General features: G+C 32.0%; 1 protein-coding gene across 1 annotated transcript; it reads right to left on the bottom strand.

Annotated features, from left to right (window-relative positions):
• Positions 1 to 11,103: 11,103 nt before the first annotated feature.
• On the bottom strand, positions 11,104 to 12,329 carry LOC111612449 (testis-specific serine/threonine-protein kinase 3-like). Its single transcript, XM_023353694.1, has 3 exons — positions 12,012 to 12,329; positions 11,792 to 11,927; positions 11,104 to 11,722 (listed from the first exon to the last, which is right to left on the bottom strand). The coding sequence occupies exons 1-3, from the start codon at positions 12,299 to 12,301 to the stop codon at positions 11,165 to 11,167; spliced, it is 984 nt and encodes a 327-aa protein (XP_023209462.1). The 5' UTR covers positions 12,302 to 12,329; the 3' UTR covers positions 11,104 to 11,164.
• Between the last annotated feature and the right edge of the window lie 1,322 nt (positions 12,330 to 13,651).

Genomic DNA, 13,651 nt, shown 5'->3' with positions numbered 1-13,651 from the left:
CAAGTCCCTGCGAGTAAACGTATCTAATTTAATATGTTGAGAGCTTATTTAGAATATAAGAGCTTTGCAAAATATATTACAAATAAGAAGTTGAATGTGATTAAACAAAAGGAAATCTTCTTTGATATTTTCCGTCTCGTCGAAGCAGAAACAAAGCTAAAAGTTCGATACGTTTATCTAAGAAGGAAAGAAAAATATTTTTGTAAAGAATATATATATATATTTTTATTAATAGAATATTCTGTTTTTATATAGAATATATATATCTTCAATTGTTTATTTGCTCTTTCTTCGATAGGAATATCTTTATTGTGAGATCTCAATCTACCAAATGGGTAACTCTGATTAAATGTAGTATATAGAAACTTGCCACATTTCTCGTCTTTTAATTTGTAAATTGACAATTGAGATGAAGTTACCATCATAAAATGAGGTTTATGCCAATCGATATTTATTGAAGCATACATTTTAACTCTATCGTCTCTGTACACGTGCTTCCTGTAGGCTGATAACGATGCACTGAATCAACCCTTTAACTATGTTTGAAACTTTAATAGCCGTCCTAATCAATTTTTGTATTGTTTTTACAAAAATTACGTCTTGTTTTATCTAGTTTCTAGTCTGAAATAGATCGGAACTTTATCATTTTCTCAATTAATAAGAGATGTGACTTGTATAACTTTCATATGTGTAACTGGATAAGGATGCTGTTAGAAACAGAACACCGAGATGAACATGACCTCTCCAATTTTCTTTCTATCTCTAAAATCTGTATGCAGAATAAGAGTGGCCACAAGAGCGGTTAACATTACGTCGAAATTACTGTTATTAGGGGTCATAGAAGATATTAGTTTGAAAACATGTGTCATCGCGTGCATCGTGTGTATCAAAAGCTTTCATTTACAATCGATACAGGAGAACACGCTTAATAAAAGTTTAAAATTGCATACATAGCATGTATATAAGCAATTTTATTTATTTAAACCCATCATTTAATGTGAGAAATGAAAATAAACCTTATAAAAATGGAGAAAAGATTGATCTCCTCTTTCGTATAATGTGAAGGAGGAGGAAGATTATCGGACCAAGCAGAAGCAAAATTTGATAAGAATTACATTCTTGCGTATAAAAATAATGTAAATATATCAACTTAAGATGTATTCAAACATTTTCCTATCAATTTTTAATAAAAAAAAAGTATACGGTTTATGTTTCGTTGTCGAGAATCGAAAGTAGAGATGTCACAAAGGGTGTTGAAGATACGTATAAAACTTCGATCGAGTTTTATAACATTTAACACCTTAATAAAAATATTTATATATGTATAAACGATAGAAATTCTTACAATTTTATCCGAATTTTACGCTTTATCATATTATCCCACAACTTTATCTATTTAAATATTACTTTGTCGACGTATTTATAAAGTTTTATTACAGTTAAATATAATTATAAGCCTTTGAAAACAGGCTAAATCAGCTCTTAGATGGCCCCAATCTATATATAATAAAAGTGATCAATGGTATCTTATCTATAATGAAAGATGCGGTTACGGCATGTTACTCCCCTATTCTTTATAATAAAATCTTATCTATAACGAAACTGAGTGGTCAGCTATGGTTACGTTCTCTTTCTATAACAAATAGCATCCTATCTATAATCAAATCTATTGGTTAGTGACTTTCTATCTTTAATTAAATCCAAGGTTAGTGATGGGTTGTATTCTATTCTCTATAAGAAAATGGCATCCTCTCTATATTCAGATGGGATGATAAGTTACTCTCCGTCTCCAATAGAAATCGATGACCATATGAGAGGGATCTTGTCTATATTTTTGCAAGTTTTCGGTAATTTCAACGTCAATATCTTACGAAATTTAAGTCAAACTCGACACCTATCTACATAAAGTTAAGAATTTCGACGTAAAATCGGTAATTTTTTTTGGAAAAAATCCCACTCAGCGCATTAAAAATCTACATTTGAGATAGTGTTAAAGTAAGGAGCGAGTTTTATAAGGATAGACGTTGGATTCCAGAAATAACTTTGAAAGAGACCCGGAGGAGCAATGGTAAATTAACACGGGAAAACGGTCTTTAATTTTGTCTCCAGTTATTAACTCGTCTTAGAGTAAATGGGGGGTGGAAAGGAACCGAAACGAAGCCATATAAGTGAAAAACGGCCACTTATCTGGAATTGAAATTTGTGGCCGGAGTTTTTTTTTTTTTTTTCTCCACCCGGCCAGAGAAATCATTTAATATTCCATCAGGGAGCATTAAATATTGCTTTCTCTTAAGAAATGATCTTTGTTGTGGATCACCCTCGGATGTGGGAACACCCTCTTCACTATATTAATGCTCCACTTCTTTCCCTCCCCGATTTAATCCCCCTTTATCGTGTTCTATTCCACTAACGGTTTATCACGACGTCACAACTCGGTCTATCACACTAAATTTCTTCCCTAAATTCACGTTTATATAAGTCCTGGGGTTAATTAATTATTCGCCAATTTAGGGACAATGAATAAAATGCTTATAATGGGGCATAAGTATTATATTTTATACTAAAGATTGGGGTGGAATATTCTGTTATTTCTTTATATTTATTACTCTTCTAACTTCGGAGACGTTAGTTGGAAAACTCTTGTTTTATAATAATAGAAATTGAGTTCTAGATGAAAAATATATATTTTTATAAGAAACTTTATGAAATTTTTTACGTCTTCTTGCCCGAAATTAACAAACAGATCCTTGTCATATCGATCCATTCACTGAGCATAGGCAAAAAGTAATTTTCTTTTCTATTTGCGTAACGTATTAGCAACTAGTTACAAGTTATCTTTGTTTCATACTTCATTCTGTCACAGAAATTCTTCATTTTGTAACAAGAATAAACGTTTCTGTTACAGAAATGCTTCGAAATTTGTAAAAATAATCAAAATTTGAAGTAATTAATCACATTTTAGCCTATAGAAACGGACAGACAAACAAACACGATACATAATGTCCACTGTATTAAGAACAAAAGGGTTACTTTTTCTTCTATATCCCGGACGATGTAATTTTTTTTAGAAAGAAAACGTTTAAAGTCCCTTTTTTTATCTAAACTTTTCTCAGGAGAGGGGCAAAAGTTTATAAGGTCTGAAACGTCACAAGATGAAATTAGAAGTTATCGTCGTGAGGGGATGGAAAATAAAGAAAAATCTGAAGTGAACCTCACTTTGTACTTACCTCTAAGAGTGAGGAGTAGCCAGTAGGATAGGCTCAGGTACATCTCTGTGTCTGTGTCACCCTCTTTCCTTCGACTCCGCTCTCCCTTCTGAGCGGGTGCATACGTCGATGGCGCTCCTCCGTCGCGCACCTAACGGACGAACTCGTAATCCAGTCGAGTGATAGAAGAAAGATCCCTCTCTACACACTCACCAACAGGACGTTTCTAGTATATTTACGCTTAAAAATCTAAACAGCAGTTAGAATTCTCGACATTCCAAAGACTCGCGGAGAGCCTCATCCGGATTTAGAAGATGCTAAACCAGGATAGGAACACGTATTATTCAGCTAACCTCGAGAGAGAGAGAGAGAGTGCCGAAGTTAATGAGAACGGATGAAGAGCAGAAAGGGACTTATCACTTGTTCCCTACGCTAGAGAAGCATGCGCAACTCTTCCTAAATGATCCACCACTAATATGATCACGTGGAAAATATTTTAAGATTATAATAGACAATTGCCGTGATGATGATGATGATAATCTGCAGTCTTCTCAATAGCAGTGCCTGGCAATTCGAAATATAAACACACTCTCTCATTGTTTAGGTGTTAAAATTGATAATATCAAACTAGTATCATTGATTAGGGTATCGATATTAGTAATTAGTTAACTGTTACGTTTAATTATATATGTTACACGTGTATAATTAAAGCTCGTATAGTTGTATGTTTATCGAATTTGATCAGTTTATACATTTACGATTTTGAATATTTGAATAAAGTTCTTTCATCCGAAATAATCTTGCTTAAAGTAAAGCTTCTTTCTCCATACTTTACAGATTATTCCAGATATTTTTTAGGATTTCGTTCTCTATTTGGAAAATTTTCCATATTTTCTCACCGAAATATCACAAAATACAACCAATTTTAGGCTATTTTGGATCGCTTTTCCGAGTCACATCATCAATGTTTATAGAAACGTATTCGTCATCTTGCCCCAGTCTAAATTACCTTCATCACAACACTAACAGGTGTTTAAGTAATTCTATATTAACTTAACACAGAAAAATTGAATAAAATTCGCCCGTTATGTTCATTAATCACACGATATTCTCTATTAATTCATTCAGTATAGTAATGTATCAAAGTTGGAATGAAGTAATTCAAGTAATAGCAGTAAGAGCATTACTACTTCACCTTTTACCTTTCTAGTAACATAAAATGTTCTGTCCAATTCACTGCTTCATCTAGAATTACTAATAAATATTTCATCCAGAAATTCCATTGCATCGCTTCTTATTTACTAAAATTATTTTAGCTAATGTATTTCTTATATATACATTCCCATATTGATATACACACCCTTTATAAGTACTCGTATAATACAGTAAATCTTAAATCCATCCTTAAAAATTTACATATGAAAATTCAAAGAAATTTCTTCTAGCAATTCCAAAAGAAAAAACAATCAAAAGAGACGAAGAAGAATGCCTAAAAAGAGGAATTTCTTTTGTCTTCTGCTCTTTAAGAAGAGACAAAAGAAGAGTCAGAAATTCCAAAAATGTTTAGAGATTTTTGGGGCTTGCGATCTACCGGTTGGAAGAAGAAAGGAACTTTGGAGACGAAGATAATATAAAAAACATGAATTTAGACACGTAATGACGAAACAGAAATCGAGATAATTATATTATAAACAAAGATTTCCTTCCAGATAAACCTCTATTTAATGACGTTATTCTCGGTATTATAATTATTCTTTAATAACCGATCCAACAGGGAGTAGTGATGAAGATTGTCAAACGCAGCCGATGTGTAGATGTAATGTTAATCTCCCTCCTAAAATTATATAAAATTTTAAGTTAATTCTAGTTAATAAGTTAGATCGGATGCGTTTTTAGTTTATTATTTAATGATCTACAGGTTATATAAATAGCGAAAATGGTAGTTATAAGAGAGAACGGGGGCAAGATGACTCGCGTTAAATTTATAAAATTATTTTTACGTTTCTTAAAATAATACTTGATTACAGTTTCTTGATACAGTTTGCCAATGAAAATAGAGTGTGGATTACTGTCATTTAAATATGAAAATCGAGGATCGTGCTCGAGGGAGTTACAAGTTTAGGAGTGAGACTCCGGTAGGCACGTGTTTAAAGTGTTTTCTACGCTTGCACGTCACACAGTAAACTTTCAATGGACGAAGAAGGAATAAGATCGTCTTCTGATGGAAGAAAAACATAAATTTTCCTCAGAACATAAACGTTTTAAGTCCATCGACCGAGAATTCCCCGACCACAATTATGGCGGAAGGAAGAGTGAATAGAAACGAATGGAAAAGAGGAGGAAGTGGTTCCTCGGGAGGAATCTGACTTGTGACAAATGCCAGAATTTGACGCAGTAAAGAATCAACGGCTCCTCCGAGTTCCATTTTTCTCAATACAATCGTCCGAGTTCATAAATCCACTAGCAATCTCTAGTTTAACGAGAGGGAAGAGTCGTTGTCTATCCCCCCTACCGACTTTACATTAGTTTTGGTCTTCAGATCTAGTTCTGAGATGATCTATAATCGTAAAAAACTTGTGGTGTGATCGTAAAGTTTTGGTACCACTATCTGATTTGGAAAGGCTTTATCGAATGAAAGGTAATGCTGAAGGCTTTCAGAAGTTCTCGGGTTTATCTGTTTAAAAATACACAACTTATACTCTACTAGTTAGAATAAACTTAAAGCAACGCGTGGTCCACTTAATCTTCCATTTATAGTAATAAATAGGATGAATTTACTAAGGAGAAAATAAGTCTTTAGTGGTGAGAATCGAATCGTTCCGTCACGTGATGCTTTTTGTAATTAAGGAGCGAGTTTGAGAGACGAGTAGTGTCGTCCTTTTTTTTATTCTACGAACCCACAGTTATATGGAAAATTCCTTCTATTAATAGGTTGCTAGTCGATAAAAATGAAGCGGGGCATCCAAGAAGGATGGAATTCATCTATTAAAAAGGCTGGAACAATAAAAGAGGTCGGAGTTGCCGAAGCTTTTAATTTAGAAGGGATGGAATCGGATCTCCTCCCTCCCTCTTTTCTATCGCCGTCGACCAACTTTATCTGCTTAACTTTTCACTTAAGATAGGATTTTAAAGGACGTCCAGTTTTTTCAAGCAGCAAATTCTCGTTTCGACTGTTATATATGATACGAGGTCGAGATCGATTTTCCACCCTTTTTGCGCGTGGTAAACAGTTATACTGATGGATGAAGGGTGGTGATCCGGAACGTCCACGCTTTTCGGTCCAACAAACTTTCGATCGTCACTCTTCTATAGGTGCCAATAATTACATTTTACAGTATTTCGCACGAAAAACCGGGACGTTCTTTGTTAGGTCATAGGTCATCGATATATTCTTTTGTCGCTTATAAAGATCCAATCGTAGGGAAGTGACAAAAAAAATATCGCGCCGAACCACGATTGATTTTCATTCTTTACCGGAAGGGTGTTACTTTAAACACTACGTTACTTCATAAGGAAGAAGTACCTTAGATACTAAAATTTACCAGAGGGCAAAGGTTAAATTCACTGACGTAAATCTTACTCGCTTAAATATACTCGAACATATCAAGATATAAATTATTTTTATAGGGGTTAACCTTAAATCGAAAAAGTAGTTTCCGAAATAGAATGTGTGTTACGTGATAGAATTCAAGTCTTCTTCTAAGAACTGTCTCGAAATTGCCTAGAGTAGAGTACATTCTATTTATTATTCGAGTGACAAAACCTTGGAATTATATCTCTCTCCAATGAATTGTTAACGTTTCTCACGTTTTGAAATGTTATTGCGTTTATATTGCATAAATATATATTATGTTAAAACGGTATGTCAAATTTGACGAGTTGTATAGAAGAAAATTTAATTTCTATATTGATTGAAAGGTAAAGTAACTTGTTAAGTAACACCCTAGAAAAATAATAAACGTTGTAAAGCATTTATTTTATCCTAAATTAATTAATTTATTGTTATATTAAGATGTTCATCCAGCCAAATGTATGGAGGAGAGTGTCAAAAAAACGTTTGACAGGATGATAAATTTCTATATGTAGCTACTTTATACGTGAATAAAATTTCGAATTTTCATATTCTGATTATTATTTAAACGTACAATACAAGTAATGTTACGTTTAATATTATAAAAGTCATTTCGTAACTTGTATACCAGCGAATTTCATATTTAAACCATACGTCTTCGAGTGGTGTCTTCTAACAGGTGAAATTAATAGAGATCCATTGTTAAGAAAGAATTTATCGGCTTCAATTTTAATATATAAAACTTAGTAGAAAAGCTATGGAGTGTAACAATCAAATAGGAATAATATATTGAGGAAGAGAAAGTAACCCACAAAAATCTTTTATTAAAAAAGTCATCGATCGCGTACGTAAGAAACAAGAACGTTTGTAACAAACCTCTGCGCTTTATCAACTCGAGAGGTCGATAAAACATTCTACTTCTCCTTTACATAAGATTCTTAGAGAATTGCATATTGCTTTGCCACTTTACACAAGGAGAAAATAGCTCCAACCTCGAAATATTCGTCTATCAAGTTCAACACGTTGATATATACAGTTTGAATGTAGCAGTCGTTAAAGTAGAAGAAATACGCATTTTCAACTATATTAACACGTGTATACTGTATTATAAAATGCGAAATTATTAAGAAATTCAGGAGAACATTTCAAAAAATAGCATCAATGTATACATCTCATAAATTTGGCATTCACATAAAGGGATAAAGAAATGTCTTCTTCTGGCAATTGGAACTGTGGCGTGTATCTGAAAGAATGAAAATATATCAGATGCATCCCTGATTGATAGTTTTAGTATTGTAAATTGTTTCCCTTTCTATTATTTAAAGGCTGAAATTTATGAAATAAATTTCTACTTTACGCCTTTTTCTTTACGTATTTTCACCATCTTTAAGCATTTATAAAGTGATTAATGAGTTTAGAAAAATGAATAATATCACGAATATTTTAATTTTATATTGAAATAAATACAGGAGCAACAAATTCTCTAACTTAGTTTGTTAAAACGTCAAATATTGATTCAATTGGGAGTTAGTGAGACGTCATAGAAGTTATTTTTTCTCTGCTATTGTTTCACTAGTCTTCTGTATCTTCGACTTATTTATATCTAAATTAAATATAGGAGAGTTATCTAGACATACAGACATACCAAAAATTACGTATAAATATCGAGAACAAACAAACTTTTATATACAGAGAACGAATACTCATCCGGAAGAGTAATTATGGTAAATGTAGATTTTCTATTATCTATTTCACTACAGTTATGAGTTATAAATATATATATATAGGCTATTAATATACGTAGAGTAATTAGGAGAGAAATGAATAAAGAGAATACAATACTAATTGCATTTCTTCCGGTGATTTTATTCGAGGAACTTGCAGGAGAACATCTGCACACGGTTAGAAAAGACAACAATTTTAAAGGTTTGAACCTCGTAAGTAAAGCATATTTAACTTTAAGATTAAATTTCTCTAATTAAGTTTAGACCAAGTGGTGATTTTATTCTTTAAATCTTGTACTGACTTAACGATGTAAACAATTGGAGAAAGTTGACCGAACAAACCCATCGATATATTTGTGAAAACATTTCCTTCTTTCGTACAAATTTATTTATAATAAACGATAAAGGAGACAGATAAACACGATTAAATACATTTAAATAAATAAAATTACGTTTTCCGTATTCAATCCCGCATAAATATCTTATAAATCTTTAATTATTTATAGTGTTGTACAGGTAGAAAATTTATTCGAAGATCTGTATTAATACTAAACACCCGAAGATTCGAGGAGCATCAACCTTATGATTACACGTAGTTCTAAAGAAGTGGTTACTAATTAATAGCGTTATAAAGGGATCTGTTATAACACCAACCCTTTATAAAGAGATGTCACAAGTTAGTTGTAAAGTATTTTATCAAAATTCTTTATCGAAATCGAGCTCAATCAGTAAATATAATTTTTATTCTTGTGGGACACGAAAGACGACTTTAGGACGAGACTTTCGTGTTTCTTATCTGGGGCATTATATAAATTCCACAGACCTCCCTGACACTTTTCCGTAAACAGTTCATAAGCGTGATTATTAAATTAACTTTGACGAAAACCGTGTTGCCTCCCGAATCCGATAGGAGTTATGTGTATTCATTTTTTAGTTTTTTTTTAATTTAAATAGAGGAGAAAAGAGAGAACACTACTCCAATTGTGATCGGACAAAGAAAATATAATGCCATCTAGTATCGAAAATGCGAACAATTAAATGGATGTCGACACCGATCGATCTCCTAATTTGATAAATAAAGAAAGGAGAAACGTAGACTGTTGCGAGAAGAAGGAGAGTTGGGATGGCAGATTTCTTGTAGAATTGCTCTCCGGAGGATTGGAGGAAACAGAGGAAAAGAAAAAAAATTGATGCATGGTGGGAGGAATGAGGCGAATTCTCGTACGTAACAGGAAATAAGACCGAGTTACTCGAAATTGTAGAAGTAGAAAAGTGAGATAACGTATTTAAGAAATTGTTTAATTTTACGTTATATTTCTTGCATAATTATTATTATGGATACAGAAGAAAGAAGAGACATTTCTGTGAAACGTATTGCACATAGTTACACGAGAACTTCTGTTTTACGTTCAACATTAAATTTAATTAATTTATAAGTTTGTTAGCTTATTTCTTGAACTTTTCCTCTTTTTTTACACTTATATTATTTTGTATAATTATTTGAAAACGGTAAATACAACAAGAAAAATAACCGCTTTTGCTGTATAGTCGACCCCCCTATAACACTGTTGATTATTCCGTTTTATATGAATTCCACGTTGTACGAGTCACTTAGATTTTACAAATACGTGAGCCGTTCACAGCCTGGCATACGTATTTGTAAAATCTAAGTGTCTCGTACAACATGGAATTCATATAAAACGGAATAATCAACAGTGTTATAGAGGGTCGACTGTACTTGCCATTTAAATCTTGATACAAATGTAAAAAGAACGACTATGCCAAATACATTTGGTAAAAGAAAATTAACAATAGAAAGTAATTAGGCTATATATATAGGCAATACTGGATTAACTCAGTTACGATATACCAAAATCCTTGCTCCTTCCTGGGTGCTCCCAAAAATTAGGAAGTTAATTAAGTTTAAATTTCTTTTAATTAAATAATCAAATGAGTGTGTTTCTTGCAAAAGGATAAACAAGAAATAAATCACTTATGTATGACGTAATGAAAGCAATAATCTCCCTTTCTGTAAAGTAACTTGACTAAACTAAAGTCACAAGCGCCATCTGTCGAACTGAAAGAGAATCATTATGTGGAGCCATATTTTTTGTTATACAAGTCGACCCCCTATAACACTGTTGTAATAATGTTCCGTTTTATATAAATTCCATGTCGTACGAGTCACTTAGATTTTACAAATACGTGTGCCGGGCTGTGAATGGCTTACGTATTTGTAAAATCTAAGTGGAATTCAAATAAAACGGAATAATCAACAGTGTTATAGGGGGGTCGACTGTACTTCACATAAAAAAAAATTTCTTTTAGTTTTTATAATTGGAAAACAAGAAGATCGCTGGTATTTTCATTTTTGTTGCTGTAATAATGTTTAAGGAGTGTCTACCAATAGTTGTTCACGGGTTCTCACCCACCAACGTGGAGTTTTTGGGTTCTCTTCACGTATCTAACACCTAAATATGGATCAATTTAACATAGAAACTCCTCCCGAAAGGTTATTCCTCTTGGAAGATCGCTAAAGTATTGCGTTGACTTTTACCAATCAAGCAATGTTTAAAGTTTAATACGAAATCACATTCCTTGATTTTATTCTTTTAATTGACTATTGTTTATATTTTAATACATTAGCACGAAGTAGATTTGATTTAATTAAAAACTTGTGGCAAAGAAGTCTTCTTAGAAACTGGAATTTTGGATTTTTCGGAATCTTCTGACAAACGTCTCATTTTCTGCACTTCTTCTTCCCATTTCTTGTTGTACGTGTTGCGATACCATTGATTCTTTTTGATATCAGGGATGTATATGCGTTTGCTTTCGGGTTGTAAGATGTTCTTAATTAAATCCTTACAAGAACTTGAAATTTTTGGATCTTCAGGAAATCTGAGTTCTGCCGTTACCATGATCATATACTTCTTCTTATCGGACGGATCGAAGGGGAAACGAGCGTATAACATGACATACAGAATGATGGCCATACTCCAAATATCTGATAAATATGGCTGATAATGTTTTCCTGCCAAAATCTCCAAAGAAGCGTAAGCGTGATCCCCACAAAACGTGAAACATTGAATGTTTGAAAAATCAGATTGATCCCACGGCCAAATGAGAAGATCTCCTTTGGCAAGTCCAAAATCTGTGATCTTCAATACAAAATTTTTGTTCAGTAAAAGATTCTCGCATTTCAAATCTCTATGGGCAATACCCTAAATAAACGACAAGCACGTCTTTATGTAATAAACTTTAGGAAGTAACTCGCGTACATATTCACTTACATTTTTATGACAGTATTCGACTCCGTCTACTAATTGATGAAACCATCTGCATGCTCTTTCTTCATCCACACCTTTTTCCTTCTGAATCAATTGTAATAAGTCACCTTGTTCGGCGAAATCCATAAGTATGTAAATACTATAAATAGATAATAGTGTGAAGAAGTTCTATTAAACTATGTCTTTGATATCGCTACAAAAGACACAGTTTAATAGAACTTACTGTTTAGAAGTCTCGATAGATTTGTGAAATTTGATGATGTTCTGATGTCGAACTGTTTTAATAATTTTAAGTTCGCTTTTTAGGAATTTCCTTGGTATACTTCCATCCTTAAACATTATTTTAACCGCCATGTAACAATTGGCATTACTACAGTATACTTTTTTTACGGTAGAAAATGAGCCATTTCCAAGATGTCCTACAATCTGTAAACCTTTCTTTGTCAAGAATTTGTTTTGAATTTTGATAGAAGGTCTCTTAGGATAGAAACTTTCTACTTTGTCCACGTTCATTGTCAATAATAAATAGAAGCTTTATTGTTATATATACTATTGTTTAAATAATTACATAAATTATTTATGAAAGAATGAATATAAAATAATGTTATTTGTTTACAGAATGGAAGAAATTATATTCCATTTCTTGAAAATTAAAGCGTTATTTTAATAAAGATTTAAATTAAAAGTGAATGCAAACGATTGGTTGAAATACAGTAGGCGGAGTATTTCATGTTTTTTTCAACCAATCGGTCTGAGAATAACCACACCTCCTGTCAATCTCGCTAAACTGTTTTAAAATTTTTATACTATATTTGATAGAGGACTGCCTATATTCAGAGAAACGTCTTTAATACATTTTTTCTTTGTTTTTCGTCTGTTTAAGTTTTAAATATTAATATGTACGTTATTTCTGAATGCATTAAAAAATAAATAAACTCTACTTTATTAGTATTATTACCAAATAGAAGAAATAATTGATAAGTCGATTTCTTTTCGTAAAAATAAGTAAAAACAGTAAAACAATATTAGGTGAATTCTCTGTAATTACTCTTTCCACTCAACATCACACATTTAAGATACCATAAAGTGTTTATTATCAAAAAGTTAACGAAAGTAAAGCTGTTAAATGAGAAAAATTGTAGATAATTTAAAGCTTAATGTTGTTTTCTTGTTAGAAATTATCCATAATTTAATATATAAGTGTTGAAACATGTTCAAATCTTAAAAATACACTCACTTATACTAATAATATATTCTGTAAATCATTTTACTGTATAATTTATTGTAACTTGAAGAGAAAAAGTAAGCAGAAAACCTACGATCTGATAATATTTCAAGGCTGTTTATCTTCTGTATTTCACGCAATGTCTCCTTTTCCTTTTTGTTTCTTAATTTCCAACATAATATTTTGTTAGTAAAGAATATTCATTCTTAGTTATATATTATATTTAATCTTTAATAAACTTTCTTTACTTAAGACATCGAGAAAAGGTTTGATATTAATTAAAAATCTTCACATAGAATCATTCAAAAGTTTAGGGTGGCTCAAAAGTCAGTTAACCACACAAATCGCATATAATTTTGTTTGCCAAAGCATTGTAATTTGTATATTAAACAATAAGGGTAAGGTATTTGTATTATAACCAAAAGGTACATTAAACACAAGGGGTAAGGTATTTGTATTATAAACATTAAAGTAAATTTTTTTCTTAATATTTTGTATCCGTTAACTCTTCCCACTTCTAAAGAATACCGAGAAGATGAGGTATAAATTTTTATTATATTTATTTCTCTGCAGGGAACCATTATCCAGTGCCGAAATCACCCGCATCTTTCTCCTATTTAAAAGATATTCTTCTTAAT

The sequence above is a fragment of the Centruroides sculpturatus genome, unplaced genomic scaffold (genome assembly GCF_000671375.1).
Source record: "Centruroides sculpturatus isolate CEXI.00-Female unplaced genomic scaffold, Cexi_2.0 scaffold18, whole genome shotgun sequence".
In the NCBI taxonomy this organism is placed as follows: domain Eukaryota; kingdom Metazoa; phylum Arthropoda; class Arachnida; order Scorpiones; family Buthidae; genus Centruroides; species Centruroides sculpturatus.
This window is presented reverse-complemented; position numbering and strand designations above follow the sequence as displayed.